This window comes from Sitophilus oryzae, unplaced genomic scaffold, assembly GCF_002938485.1.
Source record: "Sitophilus oryzae breed Bouriz unplaced genomic scaffold, Soryzae_2.0 scaffold_179_pilon_pilon, whole genome shotgun sequence".
NCBI lineage: Eukaryota > Metazoa > Arthropoda > Insecta > Coleoptera > Curculionidae > Sitophilus > Sitophilus oryzae.
This window is the reverse complement of record NW_022146501.1, coordinates 3050626-3071543: the sequence shown is the minus strand read 5'-3', so window position 1 is coordinate 3071543 and position 20918 is coordinate 3050626. Positions and strand designations below refer to the sequence as shown.

General features: G+C 32.1%; 4 protein-coding genes across 6 annotated transcripts in view; 1 reads left to right on the top strand and 3 right to left on the bottom strand.

Annotated features, from left to right (window-relative positions):
• Positions 1–147: 147 nt before the first annotated feature.
• On the bottom strand, positions 148–940 carry LOC115882753 (39S ribosomal protein L30, mitochondrial). Its single transcript, XM_030900991.1, has 3 exons — positions 726–940; positions 543–672; positions 148–482 (listed from the first exon to the last, which is right to left on the bottom strand). Exons 1-3 carry the CDS (start codon positions 848–850, stop codon positions 189–191), a joined length of 549 nt encoding a protein of 182 aa, XP_030756851.1. The 5' UTR covers positions 851–940; the 3' UTR covers positions 148–188.
• A 182-nt stretch (positions 941–1122) lies between these two features.
• Positions 1123–2562, top strand: LOC115882812 (receptor-binding cancer antigen expressed on SiSo cells). The gene is made up of 2 exons (XM_030901060.1): positions 1123–1712; positions 2125–2562. The coding sequence occupies exons 1-2, from the start codon at positions 1284–1286 to the stop codon at positions 2308–2310; spliced, it is 615 nt and encodes a 204-aa protein (XP_030756920.1). The 5' UTR covers positions 1123–1283; the 3' UTR covers positions 2311–2562.
• Positions 2453–5296, bottom strand: LOC115882813 (WAP, Kazal, immunoglobulin, Kunitz and NTR domain-containing protein 2). Its single transcript, XM_030901061.1, has 4 exons — positions 5132–5296; positions 5005–5067; positions 2730–2897; positions 2453–2672 (listed from the first exon to the last, which is right to left on the bottom strand). Exons 1-4 carry the CDS (start codon positions 5133–5135, stop codon positions 2572–2574), a joined length of 336 nt encoding a protein of 111 aa, XP_030756921.1. The 5' UTR covers positions 5136–5296; the 3' UTR covers positions 2453–2571.
• An 818-nt stretch (positions 5297–6114) lies between these two features.
• LOC115882700 (phosphoinositide 3-kinase adapter protein 1) overlaps positions 6115–20918 on the bottom strand; it is a 73092-nt gene continuing 58288 nt past the window's right edge. For 2 of the 3 annotated variants that reach the window (XM_030900916.1, XM_030900914.1), the window contains exons 5-14: positions 16411–16555; positions 15454–15689; positions 15215–15393; positions 14832–15128; positions 12037–12178; positions 11145–11396; positions 10129–10290; positions 8740–9317; positions 7573–7804; positions 6115–6258 (exon numbers count right to left, since the gene is read on the bottom strand). In XM_030900916.1, coding sequence (XP_030756776.1) covers positions 6140–6258; positions 7573–7804; positions 8740–9317; positions 10129–10290; positions 11145–11396; positions 12037–12178; positions 14832–15128; positions 15215–15393; positions 15454–15689; positions 16411–16555 — 2342 coding nt within the window. In that variant the 3' untranslated portion in view covers positions 6115–6139. Of the gene's footprint in view, positions 6259–7572; positions 7805–8739; positions 9318–10128; positions 10291–11144; positions 11397–12036; positions 12179–14831; positions 15129–15214; positions 15394–15453; positions 15690–16410; positions 16556–19676; positions 19923–20918 lie in introns of those variants that run through there. The other variant, XM_030900917.1, reaches the window with a different exon arrangement.

Genomic DNA, 20918 nt, shown 5'->3' with positions numbered 1-20918 from the left:
TGAGGTAAATATATGTTTAATGACAATTTCAGATTACATACCATCCGTGCTGGTGGTGCTTTATTGTCAGGCCGGATAGTCCTAGTAGCTTAGGCCTTTAAATAAAAAAAAATTGGGGCAGATATTACAGAGAATAAAGAATTAAAATAAAATCAATTATCTAATTTATTAATTATGCCTAAATAAATTTATTGTACAGTTTCAAAGCCATTTAACCATTTTTTCCTCAGACTTCTTCTAATTGTATCTCCATCCATTCTTTCAGGTAATTTAGAAAAGTTTTCAGTAAGCTCTAGTTGCTTTTCGACTGTATTTAACTTCTTAACTATTCGTAGTTCACCATTTTCATGTAAGCATGTGCGATCATCTGCTGCGGGAAACCCATCAGGAAAAGTAATTGGTACAATTTCAATTAAGTGTTTAATTTTCCACAATCGTCCATTATTTTCGGGAATATTTTTAACAACATTAAAACAATTATTCTGCAACAGTAGATTATAAATAAAAAGGGCACAGGTATATTAATGTATTATATAACTTACTTTTTCACCATCTAAGCTAAAGCTTTTCAAAAGTTCTTTCTCTAAATGTGATAAACCTTTCAGAGGGGCTATTCTTTTAACTCTAAATAATTTTGTTGGTTCATATGGCGGATCTTCAAAGTCCTTATGTCTGCAAAAAAAAGGAATATTATTTTGCACAATTGTTTAAATTACAGATCTTACCTAGGATAATATTTAAAACCAGGATATTGGATTCCTTCATTAAACCAGTTATATTTCTTTTTCCCCACATTTCTTTGAATAACTACAAGTGGACTGTGTAGGCTTAACAACTTTTTAGAAAACATTATTAAAATTGAATTTATTTATTTGTTATATTTGTTATATTAAAATATCTTGGTAATTTTTGGAATAAAAAAATATTCTAGGTTAAAAATTAAAATTCGAAAACCTCCCTAGATTATTAATTCATTATAGCTATAGATAAAAAAAAAGAAAAGTATATGATCTTTCAGGGTTGGGCGTGGACAAAAAATTGAATGTAGAATATTTTCCACTTTCAGGGTTGTTTTAGATCCATCCTTGCCGATAATCTCAAAGATCTATGGATATTTTGACAAGACAAGACACATAACCAAAACCAACATAACCGCAAATTTCGTTGACCGAAATTGTGATGAAAATTAATGTTTGTTTTCATGCGATTTAATTTTAAACAATAATTTAACCTACAGTTTTGATCATGAGATTTATGGGCTGATTGTGAATTTACTAACTACAATGATTTTAACTTGGTTGTTTTCGAAGCTCAAAGGATTTGTCTTATTTTTTATAAATATTCTCAGAAGAGCCCTATGTTGTATCCGTAAACGAAAACGAAGCTATTCGGAAAGTGTACCGTTAACTCACGTCGTGTCCGGCACAGAATCGTCGAACGATCTTCAAGATTGGTCAGATTGGGGCAAAGATAATGGTGAAAGCAACAAACCAAAGACTATACAAGATTACATTGATCTCTATCGCGAGCAAACGGTAAAGAGTCACAATCAAGAACCAGAAGAAAGTGAGGAACAAGACCTAAACTTTTTTGAAGATATGACTCCAAAAATAACCAGGCAAGCTAAAGTGCTTATTAGAAATAAAAACGATCCTAGTTCGAGGAATGTAAATAGTAGACTGGCTGCTAGGGAAGACACCGCCACTATTTTGGTAAATTTTGTATTTTTAGTGTTTTTTCAAAAAACAAATTTTTTACAGGGTTGAAAATATACATGTTCTATTAATTTTTAAACAAAGCATGCATTTTCTATGGTTTAAAACAGTTCCAGAACAGATTTAAACACCGTTTTAACTCCAAAGTCAGAATTAGGTTTAAAACGATTGTTATAAACTCTATTTTAAACTACATAGTGTTAGATGTCATTCAGAATTAAGTAGTAACCTTGTATAAGTATTTTTAGAGAACTTAATGGTAATTCTGTAGTTGTAGCACAGAATAATAGGTTTAAGTGATTTAAGTACCATGTTTTACTTATTTTTTTTTACTAAAAAACACCCATAAACACGTTTAGAACACTTGTTTTTAAACAAAATGCTTATAACCCTGATGTTTTTATTTTAGCCTACAGCAGAATTACGTGAATGGGATGAAAATAGTGGTTGGGGTGGTGAGCAGTTATTAGATCAAGAGGCACAGAAAATTTTAAGAGAACAGAAAAGACTAGACAGGGAGCGTCGCGTTTGGGAACAGAATCAGAGAAAGCTTGAAAAAAACTCGAAAGCTTTAGGCTCCAAATTAACAACATAATTAATTATTGTACAATTTATTGTTTAACTTTCATTTTAAGTGACTGATTTATATTATTATTTAATAGATTAGTGTGAATTATTTTATGGATGATCTTACAAGAAGCGATACAGCTTGTAAGAAATTAAATGCTTTGTATGGGTATAATTTTACATAATTTTATTTTCCAAAAATATATTGTGATACATTGTGAATAACCACACAATAAAATTTCCTTTTTTGTTAAATAAAATATCTATTTTATCTCTAAAATCTATTTGTTTATTGTCTCATACAGCGTTGTCTCTTGGTAGATTTGTCAATTTCGCATTTTTCATATGCATTACATTTCACATTACCACAGTAGCTTCCTGTAGCAGATTCTGTAAAAAAAACGTTTTTTAAAATTAACTAAAATCAGCTTTTTTCAATTTTATTACTGGCGTTTTGATTTTTATAGCCGTCAGATTTGTTGGAATCGCGTAAATGCTCGGGTACGCAGGATTTAGCATTGCAAACGTTTGGACAGCATTTTCTACCAAAGCATTCGGAATCGTCCTTGCATTTGGGAGAGCATGAGGTCATCTTACTTGATAATGGGCAGTTATCTAATTAGAGAAATATTGTAATAGTTTTATTTACATACATATATAAGGGTAGTCTGAAAAGTTTGCGATCTCGTCACGTATTATAGAGTTGCATAAGAGCAAATCTGCGCAATTTGTTTGCGCATCTCTTGTACGATACCCATTAAAGGCCCGTACACACCAAAGAAACAATGGCACACAGGTATGGAAAGCATCCTGAATGGTAACAATAAATAGCCAGGTTTGCCTCGGCTAAAGAGTATAGAGATAATTGTGCCTTTTCTGTACTTCACTACAACTTGCGTTGCCTATAAGCCATATAAGCCACAGAATAGAAGCACTGTAAATATCCTTTCTGTATTCTGTATGAACATTAGTCTCCGAAAGATACAATTCAATATTTTTTGTATGTGAAAGTAGGAAATAGGTATCTTCCAAAGAAAATTGCTGTTAGACTACGTATCTGTTGAAAAACCTAAAGGGTTCTTGAATATAGTTGTATTTAGATACTTCCCACATAGCAAAATAATATACTTAGCAGGTGCTCAGAATAAACATTTTTGGTATAAGGATATTGGAAATATGTTCTGAGCATGTGTGCTCAGCATAACTTTTTGGCCGCAAGTAGTATGTGCTATGCACTTGGCTTAAGAATGTTCTAAGAATATTTTAAAATATGCAGAGAATATTCTTGTTTTTATACATATAGCATATTCTGTGAACATAGGCGGCATTGGCGGCGACGGCGGCGAGTCGGTAGACAGCGTTGCCAGAATTATTTTATCTAACTTACTAAACAAGATCATTACCTATGAAATGTACTTTATTTCATAAAAACGTACTAGATAATTTTTAAAAATAAAACAAAAACCCATGTTCCATTAACTAAAATATACAAAAATTAACGTAAACATATCCAAAACGTAGTAAATCTACAATAATTATACTAAATTGGCAACACTGTTTCGTATTAGTCGTGTTGCAGCTTCGAAGAGCCGCGGCCAGAAGGCGCTGAACTCCGCTGAAGACGCGCACGGTTTGGAACCATGGTTGAATTTCAGAATATCGCCTACACAATCGCCTATTTTTCGGATAAAATAGCCAAAATATGCGATGTTTTGAGCAGGAGGACCGAGTTGTTGTACATATCCAGCAAAGTATATTGAAGTATATAGCTAAATATTCTTAGCATATGATAAGAATATATGCAGAAGAATATACTTTAAAGAATATAGGTGGCACATGTCCATTTATTCTTGGAACATGCTCAGAATATAAGTATAAGGATATAAGTTCACGCACATGCTAGGTATATGCTATAGATATGAATATGCTTTCATTGCTATGTGGGTTTAAATAGTTTTTTCTTTGTTCTTTGTGTTTTTTGCTTCCGACGACGGGAAGAGATATACTTCCCGAAAGTTGGTCTCTGTTGGATTAACGCCAGCAGTGTTTACACAAAATAATTATTTTATTTTGTAGATAGCAAGTTTTTCTAAGGTATCATATAACTTTGAACCAATTAATTGACGGACAATGTTGACTGACATCTTTGGGATGGACATATTTTTGAGAAACGCATATCAAGCCTGATCAAATTATTTTTAAAAATACAGGATGTTCTATTTAGGTAAACATAACTTCAGTTCATATTTTCAAAATTTTTATTTTTTCGTAGAAAAACAGACTACGCCACTGTATTCTACGTTAAAAGGTCTACAAGAAACAGTTTTCACCTTCTCGATACCTTTAAAAATAACAGAGATACGGGGGGTGTACCAAAAAAAAAGGGCTATGAAAATTTTGTTTACAGCATCTTCCGTTTGACAAAAAAGTGGAACAGGTTTGTGCAAATCGCATTTTCCTATCTTCACTGATAACGGAGATACTGTATGATTTCAACTAAAATGGGACAACCTGTATAACGCAACGGTAAACACGAAGACTCGGCAGACGAGGGGTTTTATATTTACTTATAATTTCAGCATCAAATCTCTGGTAACTTATCAGGCATTTCATTTTACTCCCAGCTCCTGAACTACTAGACAAATATAAAAAAAAGTTTATCATTGTGAGATCGCAAACTCTTTACATATTTCTCCCTTAAAATAATAAATTAAATACTTACTGTCGAGACCCATAACAACGCTTGTAGCTACCAAAAGAACCAAGATAATCATGCAAACTTTCGCTAGAATTAAAGTATAATGAAATAAATTGAAACGAATTAAGCAATCTAGGTGTTTTGCACATACCCATGTTTATATTCGTTGCTTTTTTCGACCTTTCGTTTCAACTAAACGAGCACAACTGAAGAATATAAATCCCCAGGAGCCAGTTTTGTTAAAGAAATTCGCCTTGGTTAATTGAATCCTAGAATTACACTTAGACTCATATCGCCAAGTTTGCCGAATGCACTAATTTAATTATTGTTTCACTTGTTAAAAGTTTTTATTACGTTTTAAATCACGTTTTGTTGTTTTCAACTAAATAGAGGCTTCCAATTTTTATAAAATATGCCACTGTTATTTGTTAATAACTTTTTAATAACATGAACTAAAATTATATTCGGTTTACCGTATTTTAGCAAGGCGGTAAACCCCTAATTGCAATTTTTAAAATGCGATTTTTTATTGTTTTGCTTAGAGCTACATATCAAACCAGTTTGAAAATCGCTGGGATTTTTTTCTTATTAATAACATTGTTATTATCGATTATAAAATATGGGTTAAAGAAATTTACGCCCATATATTCTTAAGAAATAATAAAAATAAAACACAGCATATTATTATAATTTACAACACAAAGTTTATTTTAGAAAAATGTACAAAATATAAAAAAGTCAATTATAATAATGCGTTACACACATTACAAATAAATAAATAAGGTACTTATATCGTATATAATTTAACAATTAAAACATTTTTAACACAAAACATCGATAAATATATAAATGCATATACCGGGTGTCTCGAAAAGTGTTTGTGTTATTTATATCAAAAGAAAAAGTTTGTATTTCTTAAATAAATATGGTATGTTGAAAAAAAAATCGTTATCATTCGTGTTTTTCCCTGAAACACCCTGTATATTCGTAGAAAATAATTAACAATTTCAGAAAACAGAAACTGGTAATTAGGTAAGTTGTTTTTTCAATGTTGAAGTCGTTGTAGATATTTCTAGGCATTCTTTGGGATAGAAAAAATACGGTTTTTAACTGAGATCCACGATATTATTATGCTTTTCAGTTTATACAAGTCTTATTATCAAGACGACGGCGGAACTTTGTAGTTTATGTACTCGTGAGTACTCTGACCTGCCGGAAAGTTCATATAGGAGTTTTTGGGACTGTCCAGTGGGCTTTTTGTATTCCCATCGGTGAAACCTGGAAGATAAAACAAAAATTCGATAAAATAAGATAAAATTGTTTTTCTACAAACGTCAGTAAAAATGTAATTTTTAACGCATGCTGTCAGTACCTAAAATGTGACATATGTCACTGATGGTAAATAAAAGTCATTTGCTTTTAGCACTGGTGGTAAAATTAAGTCACGTGATTTACTTTTAACACTGAAGCGACAACAATTACCCTAGCAACCATAAACTTCATAATTAATTTGATTTCAGAATGACATATATTATGAATTATTCATTAACGTAAAAAGTAATAATACATTTTGATATATACGAGTATAAACTTGTTTGCAGAAAAAATAGTGTATGATATGTGTGCTAAAAGTGATTTTATTTTGTTCGAAAGCTTACCTTCTCACAAAATAAAATACCACTTTTAGCACTTATTATATCATAAATAACTATTATAATATAATTATGATATAAGTGCTAAAAGTTGTATTTTATTTTGTGAGGTGTGCTAAAGTGTAACCAGTGCTAAAAGTAAATTACTTTTACCATCAGTGACATTATGTCACATTTTAGGCACTGACAGCATGCGTTAAAAATTACATTTTTACCGACGTTTGTAGAAAAAATTGTTTATCTACAGTATGTCTCCGGATTGTCTTTACAAGAGAATGAAACACTTTTTATTATTGAGATTTTGAGAAAAATGCATTCTTCATAAACATTTTTGCTTGTCCTAAAATGGTTAACTCCGTTTTTATGCTGTTCCAAATTTTTATACCGTTTTAGAAAAAAAAAATGAAAAAGAAACATGAAAACGTAGTTGAATTTTTTCTAGTCAAAGTAATCAAAGTCAAATTAATCTCAAATCTTCTCCCCATAATTAAAAAAAAAAAAATAAAAGAATGAAGCAATTTTTTAGTGAAATATGTCTATGTTTGTTAATGTCAGATATGATTATACTAGGGCTGGCATTTCTGGCTAGCGATTCTGTAAACATATTTCCTGTCTAGTGACTCATCGATCGTATACAAATAGCATAGGCTAGACAGGAAATTTCTTGCTACGGAGCTTACAGAATCCCACTGCTGGTCTTGGGTGCCGATTTTCGTGTGTACGAAGAGGACAGTCAACACGCTTAGCAAAATAAGATGTACTGAATAAAGACAGAAGGCAAGTATTTTCCCAAGCGCATAGAACCTAGCGTCAGATTAAATGGTTATGTAATAAATGCTTCGTATTTTTGTTCTCTCCGACTACTAGATTGCCATAACGACTCACTCCTATACATGTAAACACCGACCCAAGGTTTCGCTTGCCAGCAGGGTATACTCACCAGCGACAGGTTGCCCATTTGGTGGAAACTGTATGTAAAATTGATCGTTGCCTAATGGTAGGCTATCGGGCCTGATGCTAGGCTTGTTTTCTTCTATGGTTTCAAAATGACGCATCACCGAAAACTTGACTGGTTTAGGTATAGGCACGGGGGTGTAGTTCATTTCGATCATACACCTACTCAGTTCTTCTTTCAAAAACTCTCCATCGTTCTGACTGTTGGTAAGCATAAGCTGAGAAGAAAAGAAATTATAAATAATAGTAAATAGTACTATATTCAACGTTTATTAAGTAATTAGGAATGTTATAGTATACAGGGTGGTCCGAACTGCATTCCGGAAACTTTTTCTTCGAAAAAATGATGATAAAACAGTTTCTGTTAAACTTTTGGCACAATAACTTAAAAACGATTTGTTTTAGGTATAGGAACATGTATAGTCGAAAAATAACGAATTGAAAAGCCTTTTCACTAGTGAAATAAAAAAGTGGGTTTCCATTTGAAAAAAATGATTTATGATAATTTTTTAATCGCTCAATTCCATGACAGCTACCTCCATGATTATATGACATCTGAACTATTTAATTTTTGAAATAGATAGCCACATGTTTTCTCTTTTTGGCACAGTGGCTGTGGTAATCACTAAATTTGATGTTTAGGCTATACACATATTTTTGATAGGCAGTTTTTTTCGTTCAAAAATTTTAAATATTTTTTTTCTCAAAAACGGTCAATGTTAGATATAAGGTGTTTAATATCAAAATTCATAAAATTTTACAGAGAATTTAAGTATGTAATAAAAAATGGGGGCACCCATTTAAAATAAGAAAGTTGCTGTCAACTTCCGGTATTTCCGGAAGTGCCGCCATATTGAAAATATTTTTAATCGATAGATCTCGTTGTGAAACTATGATGTGTAAAAAATCTCTGAGCTAGATGTTGTAGTTCTCTAGAAACTTCTAATGCACGCTCAGCCTGGGACACCCTGTATATCTCTGTAACGTCAAATATGTGTCAAATAGTACCTATTCGATACATAATCCGGATGTTTTCCTATTTAAAATTACTACTAAAAATGGTTATTTTTGATCAAAAAATGAAAAATGCAATAATCGTGTCTGGGTAGTTCACCCGTTCTTGAAATATAGGTTCCTACCAAATTATTCTTACCTTTCGTTCTTCATTATCAGAATGAGTTCCACTATCTCCCACGCTACATCCACTGATAGTACTCATCCTCCCGCTGGACCCGCTCGACGAAGTACTCAAACTACTGATAGGCCTAGCGCTCTGGTTCAGCGCCAAAGCCGGAGCCGAAATCACCGCCATCGTCGTCATCTCTTCGGACTTTTCCTCGTGTTTGTGTCCCTTAGAGAACAACCTCCTGAACCTTTCGAAGGGCGAATTCTTCTTCATTCCCGCCTTCATTTCGTGCTGGATTTTCTCGTACCGCTGTCTCATTTCAGACAACTGTTCCATCTTTTCCTTGTACGATTTTTGCACGTCGTTCCTGTTCTCCCAGTCCTCCACCAGTTTCTCCACTTGGGCCAGGGAGTGGACGTTGTTTTTGAAGTCCATAAGGATCTCGGCCAGTTCCTTTTGGACCTTGTCCTCTACAAATTCGATTTTTGGTTTGTTTTTTTTCGGTTTGGGTGAGGGATCTCGCGAGTGATGATGAGTGCTTGGAGGTTTTTTGGGTTCGGAGTCTTCGGTTTTCTTGCGTAGGTCTTCCCGAGATAAGGCAATGGCTGTAAAAAATAAATTTTGATAATGAAAGTCTTGTTGTTATTAAGAGTCCATTTCATTAGTCCGAAAAAGTAGCAAAATAAGCGTTCGGCATTTAACGTTTTATGTAAAACTGGCTAGGTATTTTTACACAAATGAAGAAGGAAATTAAAGATAAAGGATTATACTATATCCGTATTGTAGCACATTTTTATACAACTTCTATATTTTTAAGATTTTGATGGTCAAACATCAACAAAATATTCCTTATGTTTGGACTAAATTTTCTCGAAAATAAAAACATAATTTAAAATTCCGTTACAATACGGAAATAGATTGAAGTTTTGTGATTACGGTGATATATAATTTATATGGTTTTGTAACAAATTGCTCGCTATTTTATGGCAAATGCTGAAGCTCTGCAAACCTTAATCAAAGCACGTATGTTTGCACAATCAAACTTTAATTTTGACACTAACCGATGTCCGCCAATAAAACTATAACCCCAAATCAAACGTCAAACGAATATGCAGTTATTTACGAAATGCCGTAATGACGTCACCAATCTCTTTCATCTGGTTGGCAAGTGATTGAGAGAGTTCGACAAAATATATGACGTGATTTTGAAGGATGGCTGAACAATCTATAGCACAGTGATAGTAAAAACTAATTAACACTGAAGTCCGACAACTTCAAAACTAAGGACAACAATCAGTAGCTAGGCAGTAGCTTTTTGTGTAAAAAATGTCAATGTTTTAACTGATTGTTAACAAAAATTACACAAATATATTTGTTATATAAGTTTCTAGGAGTAAATAAATAAATAGAAAATACCTGTTCGATCCATAGCTAAGTACAGAGAGCTTCCACATTCGCTAGATGGCGTGACCGGAGTTGGAGAAATCCGGGTTAACTCCGGGTTTACTGGACGAGGTGGCGGACACATTTTGTAGAACTGTTCCACTATTTCGTTTGGTTTCAAGTATCCTTCATCATCTGTATCAAATAAAATAGATATCTGTGTTTATTAATAATAAAACGTACAAAACTTATAAAAATAAAGGAAAATAAATTCCTTACAGTAATATTTTTTTCCATAGCAACTGTTAAAATTGCCTTATATCCATTATATCTATCAAAAATAGTAGATAAAATAGTACTTTAACCGCAAGGGTAGATTAAATGATACTTTAACAGCGAGGATAGGTTAAAAACTTTATTTCTTCTCGCACGTTTTTTAATTGTTTCCATTTTTGAAAATTTTTGTATTCCTTTTCATAAGTTATTCGGGATTTAAATGGAAGTAGTTTGGATATGGCGTTTGTCGCCTCGGCCTGAATATCTGTTGGTAATTTACTTATTTCGTTTTGAGCCATTTCTGGCTCCAATTCAATCAGCAATCGGCACGAAAGAGAATTAATAAATATTGACTCAAAACTGACAACTAAAGAGACAGCTTTATTTATTTGTCAAATTACATAGAAACCAACGCCAACCCAGCACAATATTTTTTATTTTTTCTACTCGTAATAAATTCCTTGAAATAATAATTTCTGAATATTTTTTAAAACGTAACTCGCTGTGGAAAAAAATATTGTTTTATACACAACGATAAAATTGCATTATCGTCTCCCGAAATTAATTCACTCGCGATTTCATCGCTCGTGAATTAATCGTTTCGGTCGACGATAAAATACCATTTTATCATCTTTTATAAAAAATAACTATTATTGTCCACTATTAAAATAAAAAATGTGCATTCCTTTGAAAACCCCCCAACGGAGCAGACCTGGTCGAATAAGCTCCAGAAATAGTATTGTCTTTTACAAAAGGTTATCAAATTTTCTTACCTTTTTCACATTTCCTAATTTCCTTTAACTTAGCATACGTAGTGCTCACTTCGTTCATTTTAATATAACCCCTAAACATGTTGGAGAGTTCGTGGTGTCCATTTGCGTCAGCTATTTCGGGAGGTGTCATATCGAAGACATTTTTAACTTCGTAAGCCACATCGGCGCCTGGACAGTCGAGCAACAGGACGGCTAACTTTTCCAGACCGAACCTGGCAGCAAAATGTAACAAAGATGGGAATTCTTCATTACCTAAACGCAATAAAAACATATTCAATCAGGATCTGTATTTGATACCAATTAAACTTTTAGTTACGTAATCGAGGGCGTGATTTTTAAATTCATTGTTGCCAACCATGGAGATATTCACCATGGGGGATTCAAGTGGAAACCCTGTTGTAAAAAATGTCAAGTTGCCGTTTTATTTATTTATTTCCTGACATTGTCATTCGTTTTGACACTTTAGTTTTGTATTACGAGTTTTATTGGTTTAAATAAATAATGTTGTGATAGTTTAAGTTTAAAATTGTTTACTAGCAGACCTTGCAGTAGAATATTGTTCTTTTTAGAACCTCCTTTAGTGCGAAGTGTACAAGATAGCTTAATAGCCGTAAAGAACTCATCGCAACTTTATTAGACTATTTTGAACGGGAAAGCGGTAGTAATGGCACTTCATTGCTACCGCTTAAGTGCAGTTAAGAAGGTGAGTTTTGTTGATGTAAATCATAACTGTTTAAATATTTAGAATTAATTTATTTTTGTTTCCGAAAATATTTTGATTAAAAGAAAATATATAAAAGTAGGCAAGGCTGTGCCGGTCAAGGTTAATCACGCGACTAAAAATTTATTTGGTATGAACTGTATTAATTAACTATAATGATTAATAACTTACTGTGTTTATGGACTTGGACTGCAGCAGCGAAGGGGGTGGTGTTATTGGATAGAAGATTGAAATTTGGCGGTAAGTTTTTTTGGAAATTGTGCACCAACCAGCTGTCCAAGTGTTCGCGATCTGCTGGACTGAATCCAAGGGTCTGGAAATTAAAAAAATAGAAGTTCGTTAATATTTAAAATCTTTTTTGAAACAGAAGGCCAACTTGTATAAATAAAAAAATCTTAAATTGTTACAGCATAGTTTTTTTGTGTTATGATTAATATTAGAAAAATAATTTTTAAGCCCAAGTCTTTATTATTCTAATACTAATACAAAACGAAACAGAAAAATGGCACTTGAATGAACTAAACTCATTAGAGTTGAATTGTTGATTTAACTCCCTGAAGAGGCGGTAAACGATGTTTGTGCTGCGGAAATCGTAATCACGTACTAATGAAATTCTGTATATTTTCGCGAAAGTCGATTTCCACAATGTTGTTTGTTGACTTTCAGGATTTTTTTTTGCTGGAAACCGAACTTAAAATCGAACGTGAGGAAATATACAACTGATAATTTATTTTTTTAATATAATTGTTGTTTGTTTTAGACCTAGAAAAAAAAACAAGTATTTCGAAAGATAAATAAATATGTTCCATAAAATTATCCATTAATAACAAATGGAGGGCCAGTGAAAAAAAACAACGATATCCATATTTTATAGGAATTTTTAAGTAATCAACTTAATCTGTTGAGAATATCAAGTCCCAAACACCATTATATCCTTCATCTGTAGAACCATGCTAAATTGTAGTTAATTATAATAAACGATGTCCAAATAATATTGCATACACTGATAATTTTTTTGTATCTTTAACATGATATTCAGCAACATGAAAATTTTTCTCTGTAAAAGTCAGTTTTGTGACATCGTCTGTTTTTTTCTTTTACCCTTCAAATATAAACTAAAAAAATATAGACCTCAAAGTAAAATTTACATTTATTAGGTCCAAATCTTCTGTTTGTATTATCCTTATCAAAGTTTACAAAATAAATATGTATTATGCTAAGTTAATCAATAGTATTTTTTAGGTTTCCACTGTACACCAAAAGGAGTTTTCATGGTAATTGAAAAAGTAAAGTGCCTAATAATGGGACTTAAACCCTAAACTAGCTGCTATTGAAAGTCAGAAACGGTTTATTTCACTTAAAGGTCTGTTAATTTAGTAACTGTTATTTATAAGTAACAGTTGGCAACAGATATCAAAATAACAGTGTTCTGATAGGAATTTCTCGTAATAGGAGCCCGAATCACCGCGCCACGAAATTCTACTAAGCATGCAACAGTTATTGTTACTTCATAAATATAACAGATATGAAAATGATGTGAAGACGTGATGGAACAGGAAATTTAACAAGGTTTTGTAGTAATCGATTTGCTAATAAATTTTGATTTGGAAGGCGTAAACAAAACAACAACAGCTTTTTTGATATATCAGTTATAACTGTTATGGATCCCGGTTATTGCGGAGTTAGTCTTTTTATCTTTTTATTCCTATTTTATTCTTATCTATGTTATTAGAGAATTGTAAGTAGATATTCGTTCACAATGAACATCAAATGATTGTTTATAAATAAATATAGAATATAGCGGATGCGCCTCAAAAAGTGGCTCACCCCCTATGACTTTTTAATTTTTTCAGATAAAAAAATAAATTTGGTATGTTAGTCCATGACATAAAATAGGATTGATTGACGTATTCAATTGTTTTTGGTCACTTCATGTTTCACCGGAAATGACTACAACTTTTGATTTTTTAATGACATCCTCGGTATTTTTTTACTTTGTTCAATAGAAAATGGTACTTTGAATAGAATGACATATCATATGTGAACTTTTGACATTTTTGCGTATGGTTTATTTGAATTTGTAACATGCGATTCATAACGACAATTTGACTCGAAGTACCAAGTGTGTGGTACCAAATTATTCGTAAAAAAAATGCTTTTTTCAAATATGCTAACAAGCCACCCTTGTTCCATTTCAAAAAATGAGATATGATTAAAAATACGATTTGGGCATCTTTTAACCGGCCAGGACAAGACACGAAAAATAATAGACGATCAAACCTATTTTTTCAAGGCTCCTTGATTCAAAATTAGTGTTTTAGCACAGCCATGGCACTCTAGAATGAAATTTAAAATAGGATTTTTTAAAAGCGAAAACGTCAAAAGTTGACATATGGTATGTTATTCTATTCAGAGTATCATTTTCTATCCAATAAAGTAAAAATATACCGAGGGTGCCATTTAAAAATCAAAAGTTGTAGTCATTTCCGGTGAAACAGGAAGTGACGAAAAACAATTGAATACGTCAATCAATCCTTATTTATGTCATATACTAACATACCAAATCTGGAAAAATAAAAAGGTATAGGGGTGAGCCATTTTTGAGACGCACCCGGTATAGATAGTCAGGTGATAGAAATACACTCGTTTCTTTTTTATATTTAAACTGTTTAACAATAAAATCAACAAATATCAGAAAAAAAACGTTAGTTTATAAATAACAGTAATTCTTTTATGTCTTAGTTTTATAAATAACAGTTATTTCCAACTGTTATTTAGGTATAACAGTTTTGTCAATAAATAACATAAATCTGTTATTTTAAACAGTTACTTTTAAAGAACAGTAACACTTTTAACTGTTATTTGGCAATAACAGTTATATAAAACTCTGAATACCTTAAGAGGTCTGGGAATCAGAGAGCCTTTACTTCTTATTTTATTTATTAAACTAATTGGACATTTTTTACCTGACACATAAAGTCGACGGGATTGGTCGTCGACCGCAGTATCTGTTCCAGCTCTTTCAGCTTGCTCTCGCACTTGATGGGCCGGCTGCCGATGATGTTGCCGTTCTTCTCCACCAGGATATTGACGATGGCGGTGACGTCGGTCAGATTTTCCGGCACGCTGATCTTCACCATGTACGGGTTGCGCTTTTTCATCGATTTCACCTCCTGCAGCTCGCCGTTGCGCTCCACCGATATTTTCACAATGTCCTCCTTTTGCAGGGGGTGGGTCAAAAAGATGAATACACTCGTTTGACCCTGCAACAGAGAAAATTATACACGGTGTCTCAAAAAACATGTGCCATCTTTCGTGGGGAGATTCCTCACGTAAAAATAAAACCTACCTGTCTAATTTTCTTTGGTGTGACCGAGAAACAAGCTTTCTCCTGTGCTATGACTGAACTTTGCTGTTTCCATATCTTCGCCAGAATACTCATGGCGTGATCCAGAAATTCCTTGGTGAAAGCTTCGTCTTGGTCTTGACCGACAGTTTGCCTTTGCCATTGAAAATAAGATGGCAGTGCTGCAAAATATTAAAACGTATTATTAAAGAAAGTAAAAAACTTTTTGAAAATTTACTCACCTTTCTTATGAGCTTCGTTCAAATCATCATCAGTAACTCCTAAAAGAAGAGCTAGAGTTCTATCTGGCAGCAAAACTTTGATTAAGTTGCTAACTTCATCCGGATGTTCGGAAATGAAATCCAGAAACACTGGACAAACGACTACAAGCTGTAACTTGACGCCAGTAGCGCCATCTATGAATTTTTGGTCTTCAATTTTCGACGTCAGTGCGTCTTCCAAGAAAAGTTTTTGAATTCTGAAAACAAAAGTTCAGTAGAATCAATAACATGTTTTCCATAGCAATAGTTAAAATAAGGCTTATATCCATGTCGTAAGGGTAGCTTAAATGATAATTTAACAGCGAGGATAGGTTAAAAACTTTACTTCTTCTCGCACGTTTTTTAATTGATTTGATTTTCGAAAAATGTTGTATTCATTTTCTTAAGTTATTCGGGATTTAAATGGAAGTAGTTTGGATATGGCGTTTGTCGCCTCAGCCTGAATATCTGTTGGTAATTTACTTATTTCGTTTTAAGCCATTTCTGGTTCCAATTCAATCAGCAATCGACACGCAAGAGAATTAAAAAATATTGACTCAAAACTGACAACTAAAGAGACAGCTTTATTTATTTGACAAATTACATAGAAACCAACGCCAACCCAGCACAATATTTTTTCTACTCGTAATAAATTCCTTCAAATAATAATTTCTGAATATTTTTTAAAACGTAACTCGCTATGGAAAAAAATATTGTTTTATACACGACGATAAAATTGCATTATCGCCCCCCGAAATGAATTCACTCGCGATTTCATCGCTCGTGAATTAATCTTTTCGGTCGACGATAAAATACCATTTTATCGTCTTGTATAAAAAATAACTATTAATATCCCTTAAAGGTTGTAGGAAATGTAAGAATTTTAAGAAAACTTTTGATGCAATTCGTTGTTTTTATTTCTATAGATTAAATACGTACTTGAATGCTTTTCTATTGGCTGATTTGCCCACTTGTTGAAACCAGGTGGTGAAATAATCGACCCACAGATTAGCAGGTTCGCTATCTTTGGCCGACACTATGAGAATGTCATCCATGTTGGCGTGGTGTTGTCTTGACAGCGTGCCTGAAACAAAAGACAATGAAACTAGAGAGATGCGTCTACTGCTATTATATCTTCCGGAAATTCTAACTAAGGAGACTCATAAACTGTATCGTACAGATATGTTGCCCATATAATGTATGGCTATCCCTTCTTTAAATATACTAAAGCAATACACAAAACAATGATTATAGTAAACAAGAAAATAGTTAGAAACATATAGAAACTCTTTAAAGCTTTTTAAAACTCTTTAAAAGTCACATAAATGCGAAATATACATATTATGGCAAAATATATGAAAGCATTATACTATGAAATTCAATAGTATATTTGTATGATGCATAATCTGGAACACTCTCACATAAACACATGTTATACGTGTGTATATTGTTTGGCAAAAGAATGAAGCTTACTTCCTGAAATCCAGTGTAATATTTAGCAAACATAGGCTGATTCATAAAACAGTTTGTTAATATTACAGGATAGTTCCGTGATGTACAAAAATAGGTACTGAAACATTTTTAATATATATTTATTTTATTAGATTTATTTTAGAAATGCACTTAGTGGAATTCTATCATCTTAAGACTACGTAAGTTATACGTAGCACTGTAAACTACTGAGACTACATACAAGGTGAGACATTTATTTGAGACAGAGCTAAGTGCAGATAAGCGTGGAATAGTCCACTAAAGATTTCAGCATTAATACGTTTTATATACAGGGTGGTCCGAACTGTATTCCGGGAACTTCGGCAGCATATTTTGCAGATAAAAATAAGTAAAAAAGTTCGTATAAATCTATGTCCTAAAATGCTTAGTTTCGGAGATACAGGGTGTAGAAATTTCATTTTTATTTTGATTTTTTCCAAATAATTTCTGAAGTAACGTCAATATTTTAATGAAAATTGGTGTCTGGAAGTTTTTTGACATGATAAATTTGATTTTTGATGTCCATATGACTGCTACTTGTAGAGGGCGCCACCTACATATTTCTTAACTGGTTTGAAGCGTAATAACTTTTCGTCCGTACTTGTATAAAAATTACGAGTAAAAAAAAGTACATTTACGACGTTTTTTACGTGAAAACGGTTTCTTGGTAAAAATCGCTACGAGTCATGGTTTCCGAGATATTTGGAATCCAAATTATCAATACCTGTCATCATTAACATAAATTAAACATGTTGACTAAATAGTTATTAGACTGAAATCATAAATTTGATATGTTTTTGTGCCATAAGTTTAATAGAAACTGTTATATCATCATTTTTTGCAGAAAGATTTATGGTTAATTAAAAAAAAATGTTTCACAAATTTATTATTTCCGTGAAATAACTATTTACTCAACTTTTTATTTTTCGTCAATAATGACATGTATTGTCTATTTCCATACTAAATATCTTAAAAACGGTTGCTCGTAGCGATTTTTACACAGAGATATTTTTTACGTAAAAAGTCACAGAAATGTATATTCTTTCTCTCGGTTGTATAACTACCGTACGGACAAAATGTTATTACGCTTCAAAACAGTTAAAACACCTGTAGGTGGCGCCCTCTACTAGTAGGAGTCATATTGACACCAAAATCAAATTTCTCATGTCAAAAAACTCCCAGACACCAATTTTCATCGAAATATTGACGTTACTTCAGAAGTTATTTAGAAAAAATCGAAATAAAAATGAAACTTCTACACCCTGTATCTCTGAAAGTAAGCATTTTAGGACAAACATTTATACGAACTTTTTTGCTTATTTTTATCTGCAGAATATGCTGCCGAAGTTTCCGGAATACAGTTCGGACCACCCTGTATAAATGATTATTTAATATTATTATTCTGGAAAAAAACTTTTGTATATTTTACGTAAACGAATATGCATTATAAACGATAACGTTAAAAATGACAAAGATTAATTCATTGATATTTTCTTTATCATAAAGAAATTAAGTTACAATTGAAGTCTTTCATTTGAAAAGTGAATATGAATAAAACCACCCATATAGTTCCTTTATCAATATTATTAAAACGTTTATAAATAATATATATTTCTTTGAAATTGTCGGAGTAATAAATAATATTTTTTTTGTATACAGGGTGGTCCCAATTGTTTTCGGGACACTTCGGCAGCATATTCTGCCGGACAAAAATAAGTTAAAAAGTTCGTATACCTAAAATGCTGATTTTCGGAGATACAGGGTGTAGAAATTTCATTTTAATTTCGATTTTTCGAAATAATTTCTGAGCTAACGTCAATATTTGGATGAAAATTGGTGTCTGGGTATTTTGTGACATTATAAATTCGATTTCGATGTCAATATGACTCCTACTTGTAGGGGGCGCTTTGAATAACTGATTTGAACAGTAATAATTTCTCATTCGTACCTGTATAAAACTACCGAGTGAAAAAATATACATTTCCGTGATTTTTTACGTAAAAAATGTCTCTTGGTAAAAATCGCTAAAAGCAACCATTCTCAAGATATTTAGAATGGAAATAGCCAATACATGTCATTATTGACAAAAAATAAACATGTTGAGTAGATAGTTATTTGACTGAAACGATACATTTGGGAGCTTTTTATTTTTTTAAACTAATCATGTATCTTCCTATGAAAAAAATACGATAAAACGGTTTCTGTTGAATCTTTGACACAAAAACATTCCAAAATTATTATTTCAGACTAATGTAATAATCCAGTCAACATGTATAATTTGTGTCAATTATGACATGTATTGGTTATTTCAATTCCAAATATCCTGAGAACCATTACTCGTAACGATTTTTACCAAGAGACCTTATTTACGTAAAAACAGCGGAACTTTATATTTTTTCACTTAGCAGTTTTATACAGGTACAGACCAAAAGTTATTAATCTTCAAACCAGTTAAAAACATGTAGGGGGCGCCCCCTACAAGTAAGAGTCATATTGAAATCAAAATCAAATTTCTTATGTCAAAAAACACTCACCAATTTTCATCCAAATAGCTTATATTAGTTCAGTTGGAAAAAATCGAAATAAAAATGAAACTTCTACACCCTGTACCTCCGAAATAAAGCATATGTGCAGTTATTTAAAACGCACCCTATATAATTACAAATTAATGCCATTGATTATTAATTCCCATCCAAATTTATTTAACAATATACCTGAGTACACCGAATATTTTGCATCCTCATCATCTGAATCGTCCAGTGATTTTTCACGATGATCCCCAACCCAAATTGTCGGCAGACTTTTCCACATAATTTAAATTTTATCACACGTTTTGATAGCACCCCAAATAATCTACCGAGCACGATCACTAAAATGTCGCACATTAAAAAACGCGTTGATTAAATGTTAATTTTTATTTATTATAAATAAATCAGTAATCAGTCAACGGCTTTAAGTCATGGTTGGCAATAGACTGAAGCTCAAAAGACATGAAGACAATAATTGGTATCGAGGAAACTAAAGTTCTTATCAGGCGGTGTACGATAAGAATAAGAAAGCTTGGATAACAGCCTCGGACTGGTGGGTTTTGTTATTTATTTATTAAATACTAATTATCGAAATATTTCTGTGATTGTTACGGAAATTGTTACATAAAAACAGTTTTATCGGTGCGATTGAACTTTAATAGCTTATATTAGTTACAATAGACTAATTAGTTTAATTTTATTTGTTCTTTTTTGAGTTATTGTTACGTTTCTTTAGAAGAAAATTGATAATAGATTTTGTAGCAAAATAAAACACTAAATCACCACAATACACCAAAACACTTTTACTTTTACACCGGACGCGCGTTTCGCTAACCATGTTAGCATTATCAGCAGATGATTATAAACTAAAATACAATCTTCCAATTGTAGATTGTTTCCTTCTTAATTTTTTGATTATTTTAGTTTTTTTTCTAAGTAAATTTATTGAAATAAACGAATCTAATGCGTAAGCTATACCTATTCTGCTTAAAATCTAATCATTGAAATTTTGATTGAAATCAAATTATACAGGGTGGCGCGTCATATACGACGCGGTTTTTCCAAGGAGAACAAAAGTTTGTATTGAAGTGAAATTTTGTGGGCTTATGTAAGTCAATTTAAAGCATTTTCTAAAATTATATAAAGTTCGTCAGGGTGTCCCCAAAAAAAGTTACACATCAAAATTGCGTTTTTTGTAATGGAATATACCCCCTATATATTAATTGATTTTCGGATTCTAGTAAAAAATAAAGGCGAGTTTCGGGTTTTTTTTTAGAAAAGTATATGACTAAAACGTATAGTTTTTGAAATACATTCACCGGCATGAAAAATGGGCACCTCAAAATTTTGATGTATTTTAAAGTTTAATATATTTTGTTCTAGTGGGCCGATTTTGATGATTTTTTTAGGTAGTATGTAGCTAAATTA